A 16,563-nucleotide genomic window follows, 5' to 3' on the forward strand; every position below is an offset into this window, starting at 1 on the left:
TGATGATGATGTGGTGGTGGGATACAGAAAGAGGGGAGGGGAAAGCAGGAGGTGAAAGAGAGAAAGAAGGTAGGGGGCATTATGAAGGGAGCCCACATGTGGCTGCTGAGAGGAAGCGCAAGAAGGTGCTTCAGAGAACTGCACAGCCTTTGAAGTCAGAGTCCATACAGTTCTCCAAAAAACAACAGCTGACAGCAACACCTGTGAGTGCTTTCAAACCTTCAAACCCTTCTACCATCCCCCAATAATACTTCTATTGTGCTGTAGAGGACTGGCACTTATGCACAGGTAATAGATGCTGGTGGATGCTGACAAGAGAGTCAATACAAAGGTAAGAAGAAAGCCATCAATACCACAGATGGTTTTGGTGGAAATATAAAGCAAGGATTTCAGAGGCAGGCAGGATAGCACGAGACTGACTAGGAAGACCTGAGAGATTTAAAAGCACATACACACTAGATAAAGTCAAACATCTTTGGGAGAGGACGAGCAAGATCATAGAGAGAAATCGATCAATACTCAGACAGACTAATACTTTGTAACCCGCCGAGAGAATGAAAGGATCAGCCAACAAAGAAAGAGTGGAGAGGTGGAAGGCTTCTCACCTGAGTGCCACAGATGGGATCCTCTCTCAGGTGGATGCCTGGGGACTGGCCTTCCTGTAAGCTGCCTGTTGACACCTCAGACAGCAAGTCCTTCAGCTCCTCATCTTTCCCAAAGATTTCCACCGCAGACACACGGACAGAGAAGCGTGTTCCCGTCTTCTCCTTTCGCTCATTGATAAGCCTGAAGAGCCAGGAAATGGCACAGGGCACAATGCCTAGGCTCTGAGTGGAGCTGTCTTTGCCAATCATGGTGTATGTCTTGCCTGGAGATGTGTGAAAGAGAGAGGGGGGGTTGGAAATGGAAATATTGCCTTGTGTCTGGAAGCCAGTTACATATACTATGTGTTCAAGCTAAAATTACTTATTTCTTCAAGCTGTCTGGAATAACCAGGACACTGACAAAGGAATACACTGACATTGGATATTTTCTTGAGGGTTATTGTGTTTAACAACTGCTGACGAGAAAAATTAATAACAGCTGAGGTGGGGGTTTGGAAGTAATATCAAGTCCATACCAAATAAAAATCAAACGCTAATCCAAGGACCGATTCCATAAGAAGTCATTCTGTGGAGAATTATAGCTGGTGGAAACAGCAGCATGAGGAGAGCAAGCCCTTCAGCCTAAGAGCACTGGCCAGGCCAATTACTAAGATTTTAATTACAGACTGAGCCCTGAAGCCTGGATGCAGCACTTTAGACCCTCACCCCCACCCCACACTGCCCATTTCTTTCCTCCAATCTCCCATTCCTTGACTCACCCCAGTGCACTGCTAAGCCAATTGTGAACATCAAGTGTAGCTAACAAAGGGCAATGAGAGTTTTCTTCTGCTAACAAAGGTTCCTGTCTAATCTCTTGCCAGTGGAGGAGCTTACCGAGCTTGACTTGACCGAAGCAGAAGATGCAGCCGTCTGCACCGTTCACCACAGACTGGATGACCTCAGCTACTGTCCCTGAGCACACCTCAGCCTGTGAAAAACACACACAGACACCCCCCCTCGCAGTCAATTTACAAGTCAGTCACATCCAAGAATTACTATAAAAAAAGGCAAATTGAGAACAATTAATCCATAATGAATCCTATAAACTAAACAGTTGGCATTGGTTACACCAAGACACATTTATGGTTTCAGTATTTTTCATCACTCCTGCATGTGTCTTTACATGTGTTTGTGTGTGCTGCAATGTGTAGCTTATTTTTGCAATCTGTTTCAGCATGGGTCCTCTGGGGCAAGGCTTCTGCAGCAGAGGCCCTTTCCCCATACATCACACTGCAAACAAGGCCTGTAACAGTAGAACAGCTTGCTGTTTCTGTTAGCCACCAGCAGTGCTGTCCCAGCGGCACAATCTTGGTCTCAGCTCTCTAGCAGCAACATTTAGGCTTTAGCTATCAGCAGCTTACTTAAGCAAATACTTGCTCCAAGTAGGAGGTATGATATAAGATCTAAGGGACTCTCCGCTACCACTGTCTTTCTCAAGTGATGACAATCTCCTCTGCTCTCACAGCTATTTAGAGTTTAACTTCACCAAGGGGAAAAACATAAAATACTTCAACATTGGTATTTAGGATATTTTGTAGTGAGTGACATTGATCCAATCATTCCATTAAAAGACTGTGGTGTTTGTTTTAAGCAGTGGAGAGAGCAAAACTGGTCTGCTCTCAAGTCACCATACAGTAAACATGTATCTGACCTTTGTCTTTGATCTCAGTAGGCATGCCTGCTGTGGGTTACAAAGGGCTGAGATTAGATATAGCTGTTCTACGGAAGGAGAGGTTAGATATAACTGGAGTGGATTCAAATCATTCCCCACAGGGCTTAAAAGGCCCAGCTGTTAGGCCCACACTGGTATGAATGCCCCCTGACCCAAGACAGGCATTTTTGCTCTAAGCCCCTGGCCACACCCTGCCAGCATAAAGACGTTCCTTTGCCCTTGAGAAGCTGAACCTTCACATAACACCTCAAAAAAAGACACATACATACACACACAAACACACTTATGGTATACATCTCCAGTGGGTCTTACTTGTGAGGCATCCTGGGTAAAAACAGCATCAAAGGCGAATATCTTTGGGACAGCGACAGTAGCAGATCTCCTATGTCCCGAACTCGAGTGTGGGCTGGATGCGGGGTCGTAGAGGGTCAGCTGCTTTTTCCTGCTGTCCACTTTCAAGAAGGACTGAGACTCGGAGGAGTCTGCAGCCTCCAGAGATGGACAGATACGCATCATCACTTTCACCTAAACCCCAGAGTACACCAGATAAGCAGAGGGACAAAAAAGCGAGGGTGTATTAGAAACTGAGATAGTATAAAACATGAAAAACGTGGGCAGACAGACCCAGCAGAGGGATGTGAGGGTACATTTTTCAGGTTCAGCACAGAGAAGGAAAAAAAAATACAAGCTAAGCTTAACATATTTTACTTACAGTGCAGGGAAAAGGGAAGAAATGTATGGTAGGTGTTCTAAATATAGGTTAGGATCCAAACTGAGAACATGGCTCAGCATTGTGCATTGGCATCACGTCCACTGTGTCAGAGTTGATGGACATCGAAGGTTACCATGGAAACCCTAAGTCTCACATTGACTGGCAAACCTGATGGGTCAACACATTGCCTAATGGTGTCAGTGGAAGGCAGCAAGGTGAGTATTGAAAGTCATAGCAGAAAATGGTGGAGATTACTGTGTGTGAGGCACCACGCTGGGAGATTATCCCTCTAGCGGGTTGTTTTTCTGGACCAGGAGCAGCTCACCAACACGGGAGTGCACAAGCATATGGCCCCCCTCTTATCCCACCTACTCACTCTTTCTCTTGTCTGTCCCCTCTTATTCCACTCTGTGCCTGTAAAATGGCAGCTCCACATTAAAAGGCTCGAAACCCACCCTGTTGCATTCTGAGATTTGACATTCATAAAGTGAGCTTGCAGTCTTAACACATTCCACAGGTCACAGTACAGTTCATCATCATGCCTGCATGGTACGCTAACTAGGATGACAGCTTCTATCTACGGGTATTGATTCACCACTGGTCTGACAAGCCTGTTCGTGTCTAATGTTATTGCCATGGTTACAAGAGTGAAGTCATTCTGCCAGTTGTGTATGATGGCATATTTTACAAACAACAGCAAAAACATTTCCTGCCTTTTCCAACCGGAACGGATGCACTGTGTGTGGTTTGCACGGGTGTGGTCCTACTTGTGCTTGTACATGTCCAGCTATATGACACCCCTGTTTACAATCACCCTCTTTTGAAATTCCAACAACTCCATATTGCTTTACAATCTGATGGTCAAAAATACAGCATGCCTCTACTATTTCTCTAAAGGCACTGTGGAAATATATCTGTGACTGACAGGACACATAAACGGCTCTTGGGATATGTATAGCAGTCTTTGGAGTTCCTGTCAACCCCCTGAGTGTTTAGTGTTACACCTAGCCCTACATCAACTAAACACTTTCTATATCCTACAATAGGCAGTAGGGAACTCAATCCTTAGCCATTTCAATGCTTCTTGAAAAAGTACTTGTGATGCCTCTCAGGCATTGAAATAAAAACCTTAAAATATAGCTAACTCCCTTCCCTTTATGACAGAGTACAGTTTTTCTCAGCCTGGGAGTCTCCACCATCTTCACACCTACACAAAAGGCCCATTCTTCCACTGACTAGTATATAAATATTGCTACAGATCCAGGCTCCAGCACTCCAAAACGATTTCATTGGAAATCCCTTTCTTTCACTGAGTGAATTGATCTTGGAGACTGCAGGCCAAGTGCAAACTCTCTTTATACTCAGTGGGGGGCTGTTATCCTGACTGACATGTGCATATGTTGAGTAAATTACATTTGCTATGACATTTAAACTGGGCTTCCATATATGACTGCTGTCTACCAGACAGAGGCTACCAAGCTAGATAATGTCTCAGTTTTATTTATGTTGGCAGAGATCAGACACTGGAGGCCACAGAGGATTGGCTGTAGTATTTTCACACCTTCAATCCCGTGCTAATGGCCCCTGTTTCCCTGTCCCTTGATCCCCCACAAAATCCATTAGTGTGGCTCGGCATTCCTTCATCCACTCAACTGTCTATGCCTGAAAGAACCTTGTCTAGGTCAAAAGTGAAAGTGTCCCACATACAGTAGACGGTTAGGTTGAATTAATATAAAACAGATGAAGGCCACTAAAAAGGCCACTGAAAATATTGTAACTACGATTCCACAAGCAAAAGAGAGACAAAAGAGGACAGAGAAACAAAGGTAGAACAGTGATGTATTTTCTTTGTTTTTTTTGGTTGCTTTTTTCTTTAATAAAAACCTGAAAATCTGGCCTTATATGCTTGGAGCGTGTCATAAATCTTGATTCCCTCTTTGAAATCAGCCCCTTAAGCTGCACAGTATACCTCAGGTGTGGGCTTGAAGAAGCTTGTTAATAACACAGGTTTTTTATGAAGCCCGTGTGTCAATGGGAAATTTACAATATGTGGCAAAATCTCAACCGTCTGGATACCTGGCAACAGAAGCGAGCAATTCCTATCCAGGTGGGATCTAATCTTGTTAGGGGACTTCTTCTGCTTTATAAATACAGGACGCCAGCTACGACAAACAATACCCAATAAACCACAAAGGAAGAGCTACGTGTTTATACAGCTTTGTTTAATGACTGTCTTATTGCTGCCAGCTTGACTTTCATCATCACACACTGTACCTAAAATGGGATTAGAAGTCCCGCTGTCAACGTGACCACAGATTTGTGAATTATAGTTTTTATTGTCTTTCTGTATTCAGAGAGAAAAATGCTGCTCTCACAAACTGAGTGAATTCATGACATTCCAGCAGGCTTATCTGATTGCTCTGCATGGAGTGGACCAGACAGCATGCTGCCTCTGGACCAGTGTGTCGCCACTCTGCATTCTCCCCTTTAAATAAGGGTTTGTGTGTATCTGTATGTGTGTGTGGTTGTGTAAAGGTGTCCACGGAGAGTGCACATTTGTTATATCTGTACTTTCAAGCTGTATTGGCAAATATATACCTTTTAGTCTTTTGTGTATATGCTGATGTGCGTCTGTTCTCACCTTTCCCATCCCTGGGTTCTCTTTCACTTTGGACACAGCACGGAGTAGGCATGGTGGGGCAGGAGGCGGTGAGACCTGCAGGATGCCACTGAAGTTGGTGGGGTAGATGGAGGGCTCATGTGGGTGGAGCAGCGAGGGCTGGTGCTTCTTACGCTTGGAGGACAAGTTCAGCTTCTGTGCTGCCCTAGAAGAAGAAAACAAAAATGGCCCCAGGTTGAAACTAAACTTAGAAAAGCCTGATGCCAGAATGCTGTATGCTGCAAAGCTGTCAGAAATCACACAATGAAGCTGTAACACAAAGGTCAACAAGCTCCTTTTAGTTCCTCAAAGTAAAAAAAGTCAGCAGGAGAGGTACTCCATTCTCCACTCTAGAACGGCTTCTCTCCCAACCCCCAACTTATACTACTGTACTAAGAAAGATAACGCCTCCCACTTGATCTAAAGCTGGTGGAGTTCTCTTATATCCTGATCTTATATCCTGATTTCTTTCCACAGAAAATACAAATCCAGGGTGTCCAGATGTCAGGGACCAAATATGGGTTGGTAATACAGTAGACAATAGTCTACCAGTAAATGCATGTATTTACCTTGATCAAACACAAAACAACTGGACATGACAAGGATGTTTGGAACATTGCCTTCTGGGTTAAAATCATGTCCATTTTACTAAGACTAAGCAATTATGACAGATTATATGCGATGTGATTTCAGCCAAAGCTGGAGCATGCTCTGTTTGTTAGCAGCTTGGGTCATTTACGATGAGTAAGCAGGTCAGCACCAGTAGATGAAAGGCAGTAATTAAACATTATCTTTCTCCTCTACTTTAGTCATATCTAGATAGACAAATGGCTGTCTGAACAGTTCTGCTGCATTAGTACTTAAAAGTACTCTCTGCTGTAACATAAGCCAGGTTTTTGACAGTCCTCTAATTAAAATCCACTGTCAACCTGCCCTCTTTTCTGCCAGGGTCAGTGCTGGGGAGACATAGATTGGTCACAAAGCCAACCCAGTCAGGTCCATGTGCTTTATTCTGTTTAAACTCAAAGGGTAGCACTAATATCTCTGCTTGGCCTGCAGGGAATCTGGCCAGACTTTTAGAGTGGTTCCAGGTATGGCATCGCCCTGGATCAGCTAACACCGCACCTCAGCTGGAAATTCAAGGTCAGGGAGAAAAGTAATACCCCAAGGAAATTCGAATGCACTCAAATGGTTTTCACTCAAGCAGTCAGATTTCAGAGAAATGCAGGGAAGACAAAGAGACGCTTGTCAACATGGAGGGGAAGAGTGACACAGAGAATGAAAGAAAATTGGAGTTAGAGATTAAAAGATGAAAAATCTGCAGAGCAAGAGATTTTAGGAGAAGTAGATGAAGTAGAGCAAATGAGAAAGAGAGAGAGAGAGAGAGAGAGAGAGAGAGAGAGAGAGAGAGAGAGAGAGAGAGAGAGAGAGAGAGAGAGAGAGAGAGAGAGAGAGAGAGAAAGAAAGAAAGAGCAGATCCATGTGTGTCCTGGTGGGCAGCAGTTTCCTAAGAGGCCAGCCTGAGCTCATTAGTCCTGCTTTGGGCTCCTCCGGACAGGACTGGGTGGGCTGCTGCCAAAAACACAACCCCCTCCCGTCTCCCTTTACCCTGCATCCTGGAGTGACAACTGGCCCCCCTCCTCTCCCCAACACCCCCCTCTCCACTGTGCGCCCCCTGCAGCGACAGCCCAAGAGCGCAATCAGAGAACACACTGCCGACTGATGGAATAATTATTGTATTCAAGAAGGCTACAGGAGACGGTTCTCCCCAGGGAGCTGCCTATGTGTGATAGCATGTGAGCCGGATCGTGTGACAAAAAAAAAGAAGAGATGGAACGGATGAATGTGAGACGGAGAAAAAGAAAGGGGAAACTATACCAGAGCGCACGTGGCTGTGTGCGACTGCATGTGTGTGTATGTGGGCTTGTGAGTGTGTATGCGCATTTATGAGAGGTATCCGCAGCATATTCATTCAAGATAAATGTACCATGTCTCTGTGTCTGTCTCTCACCTCATTCTGTCTCTTTCCTCTTTCAGCAAAGAGATAAATCAGGCATCAGGGTGTCAGCATAAGACCCCAGGAAGGGAAAAAAGGCTGTTAAGAGCGCAATAGTGATTTATAATTGTCTTGACCAATGAGGAGTGTTCCGAACCCAAAGCTGGGCTTGTAACCTTGAGGTTTAATTCATGCTCCACAAGTGAAAAAAGGGACGATACTGCTATTTTTTTCACCATAACCACAAATACAAAGGAAAATTAATTGTTTGTCATTTTCTCTCTCAACCTCTCCCTCCCTCCTTCTCTTTTCCTCTCTCTGCCTCTCTCAACTATATGATCAGTCAATGGAAAATAGGCAGTGAGGAGAGGCTCGGATTTCTTTGCCCACAACAGCTTGTCCACCTGTTCATTCCCAACCCCTATGCTAATGAAGCTGTTTCCCTACACAACTTTGTCTGGAGGGAAAACAACATCTAGTATAGCAGAGGCTCTGAAATCAGTCAGTGTCAGTTTTAAGTTTGTAAGAAATATTCACATAGTCACACTCTGTTGAATGCTAAAAAACATGCACCATAAGAAAAATGCTGCAATGGTATACTTACAGCTCTTTCCAATCCATCATCTAGTTTATGCTCATAGTAAAAAAAAAAAACTGATAGAGTTCAACTTTGCAATCCATGTCTGTGTTGTCAGTGTTCTCCATTACTTGCACATTTGATATGCCGGGAACAGAGCGAGGCGGGGCTGCTCACTAGTTGGGGCACGGGGGTCCTCTTTGCTCCGATCACAATCATCGAGGTTCCACTTGATTTCACAGAGGTTTGTAAGTAGCTGGAGGGGTGGAGGGAGGATGAGGATGAGGAGGAGGAGGCGTAGGCGTCATAGTAACTAAATAGAACAAGTGCCAGGTGGGGCAGGTTGGAGGTGGGCAGACAGGATGAGTACCCTGCAGGAGAAGCAGTAAGTTCACAGTGAGGGGGTGCAGGTAGTCCTCAAAGCTTCTTGGGAGGAGGAAAAAATGATGTCAGGATGAGAAGGAGCAGCTTGTCTGTTCATACGCTTCTGAATACCTTCTAACTCTTTCCTCCCTTTTCATCGGAAAAAGTTCAGCTTCAGTTCAAGGATACAGTAACGCAGCAACACCTTGCACTCCAGCTTAGTTTTGTTTTTGCTGTTCTTCACTACTTTCCCATTCAATTCTGCATTCATCCCACAGGCTGCATGGTTTTCTCTCATTCAGTAAATCCACCGTGGTGAGGCTGCTGCAAGTGGCTGCAGGTCCTGATGCCCAGGTCCTTCCCAGAGTCTCTGCAGCTCAAAGGCAGGGGGAGGGGGAGAGAACCAGCATGCCAAACTGGGCTGGGAGATTTCCTTGGGTGGCTGAGAATGAGGAGAATTCCTACTCCTGTTCCGCTTCTCGGTCCTTCTCCTGCTATAGGAGAAATGCTGGCAGCTGTCCTGCGTCTCTCTCTCCTTCTCTCTCTCGCTCTCTCTCCCTGCCTCTCTCCACACACACACACTCCCTCCTCTATCCCTGCCTCCCTCCCTCCCTCTCTCTCTTTCTTTTCTCAGCCCAGCCCATTTTCCCTCTGACTGCCAGACGAGGTGTCAGCGCTCGATTGCTGGCTGCTCGCGGCGCAATTTGCGAGTACTCTCTACACACACACACACACACACACCCACACCCACATACACCCACACCCACACACACACACACACACACACACACACACACACACACGTTTGCACCCCACCGCACGTCAGATGAATACTTAATGCGTACAGGAGCCCTCTCTTCTTTTAGGGTCCCACACTTCAAACAGATTTGGTTAGTATGCCTACAGTGCATGCATGCATGAGTGTGTATGTGTGGTTCTGTGTTTATGTGGGTAGTGAGAGTACACTTGTGCACATTTGTAATTTTTTGCCTTTGTTGAAGGATGTAATTAACCAGATGAATGAGACTGTTATTAATCATAAGGCGTGACACCCAGATAAGGAAGGATATACAGTACTTAAGAGCACAAAGATGGATTGCCTGAATGAGCGATGCTCTGACTCAATAGGAAAGCTGACAGAGATTAAAAAAAGAGTGAGAGGAAAGGAGAGAGAGGGAGAGGGCAGACAATGAACAGATGACATCTTAGAAAGGCAGATTTATGCTGGCCAGTGAGAGAAAGTGCAGTCAGTCAATGGTCAAGGGTAAAAAGGGAATGAAAGCATCTGAGTGGGCGAGCGCTGGGGTGAGAGTGCCCTGTATTCCCAGGGCTGCCAATTTACCAGTAAGCTCTCTCAGCCCCCGACCAGCCAGTCCCATTTGAAAGGCTGCTGCTTTGGCTGTAGAGTGCGTACTACAACATATCGGCAGACAGAGTGGGTGTGAGGCTTGCCAGATGAAAGTACATTCAGCACAAACACACACCAACCCTCTCTGCCTCTCTCATTCTGACACAGTGCCCCTTGTATGAACTCTACTGGATTAAATTTGAGGCAAAAGAGAAAAATAAAATCCTGCGCTGCCTACCTATTTGGAGAGCACAGTATAGTAATGAAGCAGTTTGATATATCACATAACCTTTACATTCCTCCTTGCCACAGCACGCTTACTTCTGCTTTTCTGCCATGTGTCAAATGAATTTGCCTGAGGTGAGCTTATTTCAAAGTGCAAGAACTGTCTTCTGAAGCTTTACTTCCATAACACTGAATCCATTTGAATCAGGATTACCAACAGTCAGTGAGTAGAAGACAATACTAATGTGGACATTGGTCACCTTGACAGTGCAACCAGTCATTAGTCTCATTCCCATTGCTGCCTTGTGTGTGGTTTCAAGTGTTATATATCAAGATAATGTAATAATTGGGAACAGTCACAGTTGGAAGTGTCCCGATAGCCTTTCAGCTCCATCACTGTCTCCTTCTGAACAGACCTTTGGGACAGATAATGATTGTAATATATATAAATGAGCCAAAGGAAGACAGATGTAAGATCAAGGACCATTTGAAATAAAAGGTCTCCCGGCGCCTTTGTTCGAAAAGGATATCTAGATTCCGTCCTCACCTATGGAGGGAGTGACAGTGAGGAAGGAGGAGAGGAGGTCAATAACTGTAGAACAGAGAGAGTGGAGAAGCTGTGTTTGTCTGATGCTTTCAAAGCCACACTTTTGTCTGTGGTCAGTTATCACTCAAGCCCTTTTTTCAAGCTTTGTCAAATTAACAAGAGAAATTCCTCAGCCCCAGAGAATCATTAGCTGGCACACCCATTAGTTTGTTTGTGCAAATGTGTCTCTGTTCTACAGTGCAGCTATACAGATCTTGAGGTAACCCCTTTCTGTGGCTAATTACCATGTTGGCCACATTTACTATCCTTGACATTTCCTTTCTTTGATTCTCCTTTTTCTCTTCAGCAGACAAGATAAGACTGCTCTGGCCATTCATGCAGGAATCAGATCACTTGGTCTGATATCAGACTGCTGTACTGCTCCCACAGTGAGTCTGTCTCACGCTGCTGCTGATTAGCTGACCAGAATAGCTCTTCATGAATGGTGATGTGAATACTGGGCTCCTGCCAGCCTCAAAACCATGCAGTAATAATGACTACAGCACAATGATTTAAGCTCACTTGCTGTATGAGACTTTCAGAATTGATCCTGCACTCAATAAATGAGTAAAGGCATTTATTAAATGTTTTAAAGTGGATAGAGATGCATGAGGCCATATTGTGTGCTAGACAGACTGTCAAGCCCAAAATGCCAGATCAGCAGATGGCCATGATTGATTGGGGTGGATGTGTGTTGGTCTATCAGGTGAGGTGCTATGTTTTTGAGTCAAAATATAATCAATAGGAAACCTCCCCTGAGCTAAAATCAGTACACACTGTCTTATTGATGGGCTGCCCTTGACATGATCAAACAGCCCTTCGCCCCAAAGGTGTGGGGGAATAACATAAATCTACCATCTGAGCTCAACTACAGGAGAAAAACAGACTTAGTTTAGTTAAGGCAAGAGCAGACCAGACCAGACTGATGTTTTGACTCAACAGTGCAAACAGTCATTGCTACACAGTTTGCTCTTTGCCAAATTGGGATTGGATTAAAGCTAATCTGCATATCTGTGCTGGCCTAAATGGCCATGTTCCCAGGTCACTCGCAGCCTGACCCAGCCTCTGCTAAGCTTCAGTGGTGATTAAGCGTCCATGACATCAACCACACATTCATATGGTGCACAGACAAGAGGAGATGATGTCATACTCTGCCAACCAGCCCTGGCAGCAAGGAGGCCCACCCAGACAAGATTTACTAGCGAGGTCAGGATGCTGATCATTAAGTACGAGGCAAACGCTTCTTCACCATAAAAAGCTTTTTCTCAGAGTCACTCTATAGTGGCTGAATCGCAGGGGATAAGAGATGACTGTTTGCTTTGAGTGTCATATCTGTATAAATATATGCATTACCCCTAAACTCTGAGGGAGCTCTTAAAATAACCAAGGAAATATGTCGCTTTGAGACAATAACAGATGAACAGACTGTTGAAAGTACTTAACAAACCTTGGAGAGAAAAAATATGACTAAGCATCCAAACCTTCTGTGTGGCACTGAGGTTTAGTCTGGTAATGAGCCTGTCTCCTTGCTAAGGTCCCCCTGCAATTAAGAGACCACTGGTATAAACATTAATTTTGTTTTTCTCACTTCCTCTCCCTTACTCTAAATCACTCAAAACAACTAAGGCCTGAGACTGCAACATCCTGAATACAACGATTAATCTTGGAATGTGGTTCAACAAATGTTAATTGTGACCAAAATGTGCAAGTTTATTTCACAGAAGCTGCTTAAAAAAAGCTCCCACCTGGAGATACAGAAGCAGGCAATGCCCTCCATGCAGTGAGGCTATCTTATTCAGATTAGCATCAACTAAAACCCAGATCTTTGCAGTCATTTTGAAAAATGTGTTTCCTCTCTCCGTAGGCAGTCCAAGATACATTAAAATGGAAGAGAGAACTAACAGGCTTATCTGGCTGTCAGTTGAATCTTATCAATCCAAAGCTCTGAAGCTTTCAGCTGACTGCTTCCTCCTGCTTGGCTGTTTTAATGGTAGTCTGAAGGTAGAGCTCCTCTCTCCTGTGTTAGTTTACACAGCAGCCGTTTTCAGGAAGTGGCCAAACACCTCCAGGCTAGGATTTATAGACTTTCTATAAATCCTCAGAAATAGATAAACGGATCTCAGCTTAACCAGACAGCAATGAATGTGATGTCCAGTTAGCTGAGCAATATCCTGCCCGGCACATTCCAAACACATTGGGCCAAGGCCTTTTAGAAAAGCTCTTTGTTCCAACAAGGTGTTCAACAAGCCTTTTGTTCCTGGACAGTGTCTGGCCTTGGACACAGAATACCAAATGGGGCATCATTTGTGTGCTGACTGCTGACAGCCCAAGGCTGCACACAAATCTTGACTGCACCAATCCCTGGCCAATTAGGTAAGGCCAAATGCATTCATGTAACATCTGTGAATACAATGTGTTGTCATAGAAAAGAAAATGTTCCCCAAAAAACTAATAGTGCCTTTTACAACTGACTTTTCATATTCATGTCATAATGCAGATTCAAAAGAGCTCTCCTATGAGTGCAAGAGAGAAACATTCGTAAATAAATCCCAAATTCTACCAAGGGTTTGTAAACCCGTTCTGTCACGGTCTCCTCAGAACCCTTTTGAAACAGTCTGTGGACTGAGGTGGAAAACGAGGGATTAGGGCATCCTCTGGAGAATAGCTTGAATAACGGGGGATCATTTGAAACATCTGAAAAAAAGAAAAAGAAAGGGAGTGCAAGTGGAAACGGGGAGGAAAGCAGTGCAGGGGTAAGGATGGTGATGAAAAAATAATAAATTAGGGCTCACTGGGATGGAATAGGAGAAAGAATCTCCAAATACAGTAAGAGGAAGAAGCAACAGACACAGAAAGAACGAGACAGTGAGCATAAGGGTGTACAGCCAAGACCTCTCTTCGATCGCTGGGTCTGGCTCTGTGCCAGTGAGGCTCTGTCTATGAGGAGGTAAATCATTTTCTGCCTGAGAAAGAAACAGGGAAAAATGATCGTTGGGGCTATGCCACAGCCAGCTTGGAATTGCTTTATTCCCAAAGATGGGATTCCCCAGTCGGCCAAGAATAAATGGAACAGTTGGTGCCAAAAAGTAAAAACAACTCATCAATATTCAAGAAAGCCTGGTTTGGTGCTACAGGAGATCAGGGTAAGCAACTGGCTTATATCAACACAGGGACATGTCCCTGCATCTTACTTTGATTTTTTCGTTAACTTTCAAGGGAACAATCTTAAGCAGATTCATCTTATGTGGCTTTAAACATCAGATCAAGAGAAAAAGACTCTTGCCAACATACCCTCACTTCCCAAAGGACTGTGCAAAGAAGGTGCTCTGTGTCTATGCCAAGGTTAGCCCCTTAAAGATGGAGGAGGGAATATTTTTAGCACATTAACACACCAAGGGCATGTGTGACAAACCCTTATTCATTCCTGTAACACCAACCTTTTGCTTTTGTATTTCCTGCTCTGCCCATTAAGCATTACGTCTCCACAAACCCCACATCTTGTCACACCCCAACCAATTCCCCCATTCCCCACGCTGAGAGGCCACAAAGCTCCCTTGCCAAACTTGGGGCTTAAGGAGAGCTTAAGACAAGCAAAGGAAGGAAATTTGGGGGTAAAAGTCAGGGGCTATAAATCTATTTACAGTTCATTTTATTGTTCTTCTTGGCATTCAGGCTCACATCTTGCTAATATGTCCTTAACTAGCTTGAACACTAGGCCATGGAGAGGTGAACAAAGCACAGGACTTTAGCTCTGCAGGACCCATTTGTCAGTCAATGAGATAACAGGGCCAATTTAAGGCCCCTAGAGACAAGAATTGGAAATACCTGCAATTGGAGTCAAAAGGTCCTCAAAGGAAAATCTCTAGCAATTGACCCTAACTTTTTTACCAGAGGCTTCCAGAAATTGCACCTTTGGATGTGAATAGGGAAATTGCTCAGTTATCACGTCAAAATTGGTTCAGCCAGCAAAAATAAAAAGTCTTGGAAGAAAATTCACTTTTTCAGCTGATGGGTGACACATGATAATGAAGACATGTTCCTCTCTGCTCTGCAGACTGCAGCCTACCCACCCCTGGCACTGCTGACAAAGATTAACAGCTGCTTTCATCTTTTCCACTGCATTTTCACTCTGCTCCTCAGACACTGCTCTAGGTATTCTGTTACGCTCTTCTCCAAGGCTGCAGAGTATCTGGAATAACTTCACACTCTCAATACACACGTTGAACTCCGATTCACCCACCATCCCACCCACGTCTTCCCTTGAAAACCTCAGGAAAGTTACTACAGGGCATGCAGAGAAAAAACTCTTGGCATGTCATTGCTGACTGAATGACATTTCCTATCTTGGAACGCGGTGCAGCACTCAGTGGAGACCAAATCTGGACTATTAATAACATGAGATGCCTCACCAATCAAATATAATGTCCTCTTAGATCAATACATTACACCATGTCAGAACTAAAGAGCATGTTGAGTGTGGGAGAGACGGACAGAGAGGAAAGAAAGCAAGCATACTTCTGTTCCACTTCCCTGCTTTATTAATCACTTGCTGCCAGGGCAAGACACCTAGTGATTATTTATTTGCTCTTCTCCACACAGAAGCTATCACAACAAACAGGCCCGCAGGCTGCTTAGGACATTTGGGAGTGATTAATCAGAGGGCCGTCCAAAGAGACATAACGCGGGGGGAGGGGAGTTCGAACATGTGTTTTTTAATCTTTCATCTATATTCAAGTTAATAGGCAACCTAACAAAAACTGAAAGGGGTCCAAGTCAGGTGAAATGAGTTGTACTATTAGCAAGATTACAATGATAGCAGATCTGGGAGCAGAGGATGGAGTGAAATATCTTTGAATAGAAAAGAGTAAAATAGAATTTCAACGAGATTTAAGGTACAACTTCCTGAAAGAACAGGATATAAATAGAACTACCAATAATAAATAAGTAAAAAAAACTCCTTGGATGGAAGAGAGAATTAATTATTTAGATCATGCAGATCAATAAACACACTACAGTCGACACTGAAGGAGAAATACTGGTCTAACAGTATGAAGAAATGTGTCTCTGGGAAAAAAAAGACTTAGTGACTTCAACCGCATTACTCAAGTTAAGCAGTTTATCCTGTATCACAAACTCATAAAGTCAACCACAGAAACACACACAGCAACGTTCACCCGGCCACATAGAGCGTATGGGGATAATGGGATTTTTAGCACACTACAGTTGGCTCTCACGTGTTGGGTCGTGAACCGATTACAGGCTATAATCCTCTCCATTCAAGACAGCGCACATGCAGAAAGCAGCGACAGAAACAAAGAGGAGATAAACCCTCGTCGCTACTTTTAGTTTGATACAGCAGTTTTGCACGTGTCCGAGGAGTTTACTGTTTTAATACATAATCCTAAAAAAGTGCACTGGGGCACAATATCCTACATGATAACTCTTAAATCCTGATTAATTCTCTGCTATGAAGTAGACATGTGGAAAAGGCACTAGTGGCTCCACTATTGTATGTTTCCCTTGTGCCATAATGTGCCTGATTACTCTGTTTATTGTGCCTGTCTAGTGTAGCCAAAGGTTAATTCTGCACATAATAAATTCTGTCGCCAGTACACAGTATGTTTCATCAGTCTCATCAATCCCATTATTCCTCGTTTCTAACTCCCCACAGTTGCCATTTGGCTGACTGAACAATTTTAAACCCCCGGCAGCCAAGTTACCACTCGATGGAGATTTTTTAAAAAGACACTGTGACCTGATGAAGGGGAAATGGTTCAGCTA

General features: G+C 44.2%; 1 protein-coding gene across 2 annotated transcripts in view; it reads right to left on the minus strand.

Annotated features, from left to right (window-relative positions):
- Nucleotides 1–16,563, minus strand: part of kif26ab (kinesin family member 26Ab) — a 65,768-nt gene that overhangs the window by 10,308 nt on the left and 38,897 nt on the right. For both annotated transcript variants that reach the window (XM_062439955.1, XM_062439956.1), the window contains 4 exons: nt 5,670–5,853; nt 2,629–2,841; nt 1,479–1,572; nt 606–868 (listed from right to left, as the gene is read on the minus strand). In XM_062439955.1, coding sequence (XP_062295939.1) covers nt 606–868; nt 1,479–1,572; nt 2,629–2,841; nt 5,670–5,853 — 754 coding nt within the window. The remainder of the gene's footprint in view (nt 1–605; nt 869–1,478; nt 1,573–2,628; nt 2,842–5,669; nt 5,854–16,563) is intronic.

Source organism: Scomber scombrus, chromosome 19 (genome assembly GCF_963691925.1).
Source record: "Scomber scombrus chromosome 19, fScoSco1.1, whole genome shotgun sequence".
NCBI lineage: Eukaryota > Metazoa > Chordata > Actinopteri > Scombriformes > Scombridae > Scomber > Scomber scombrus.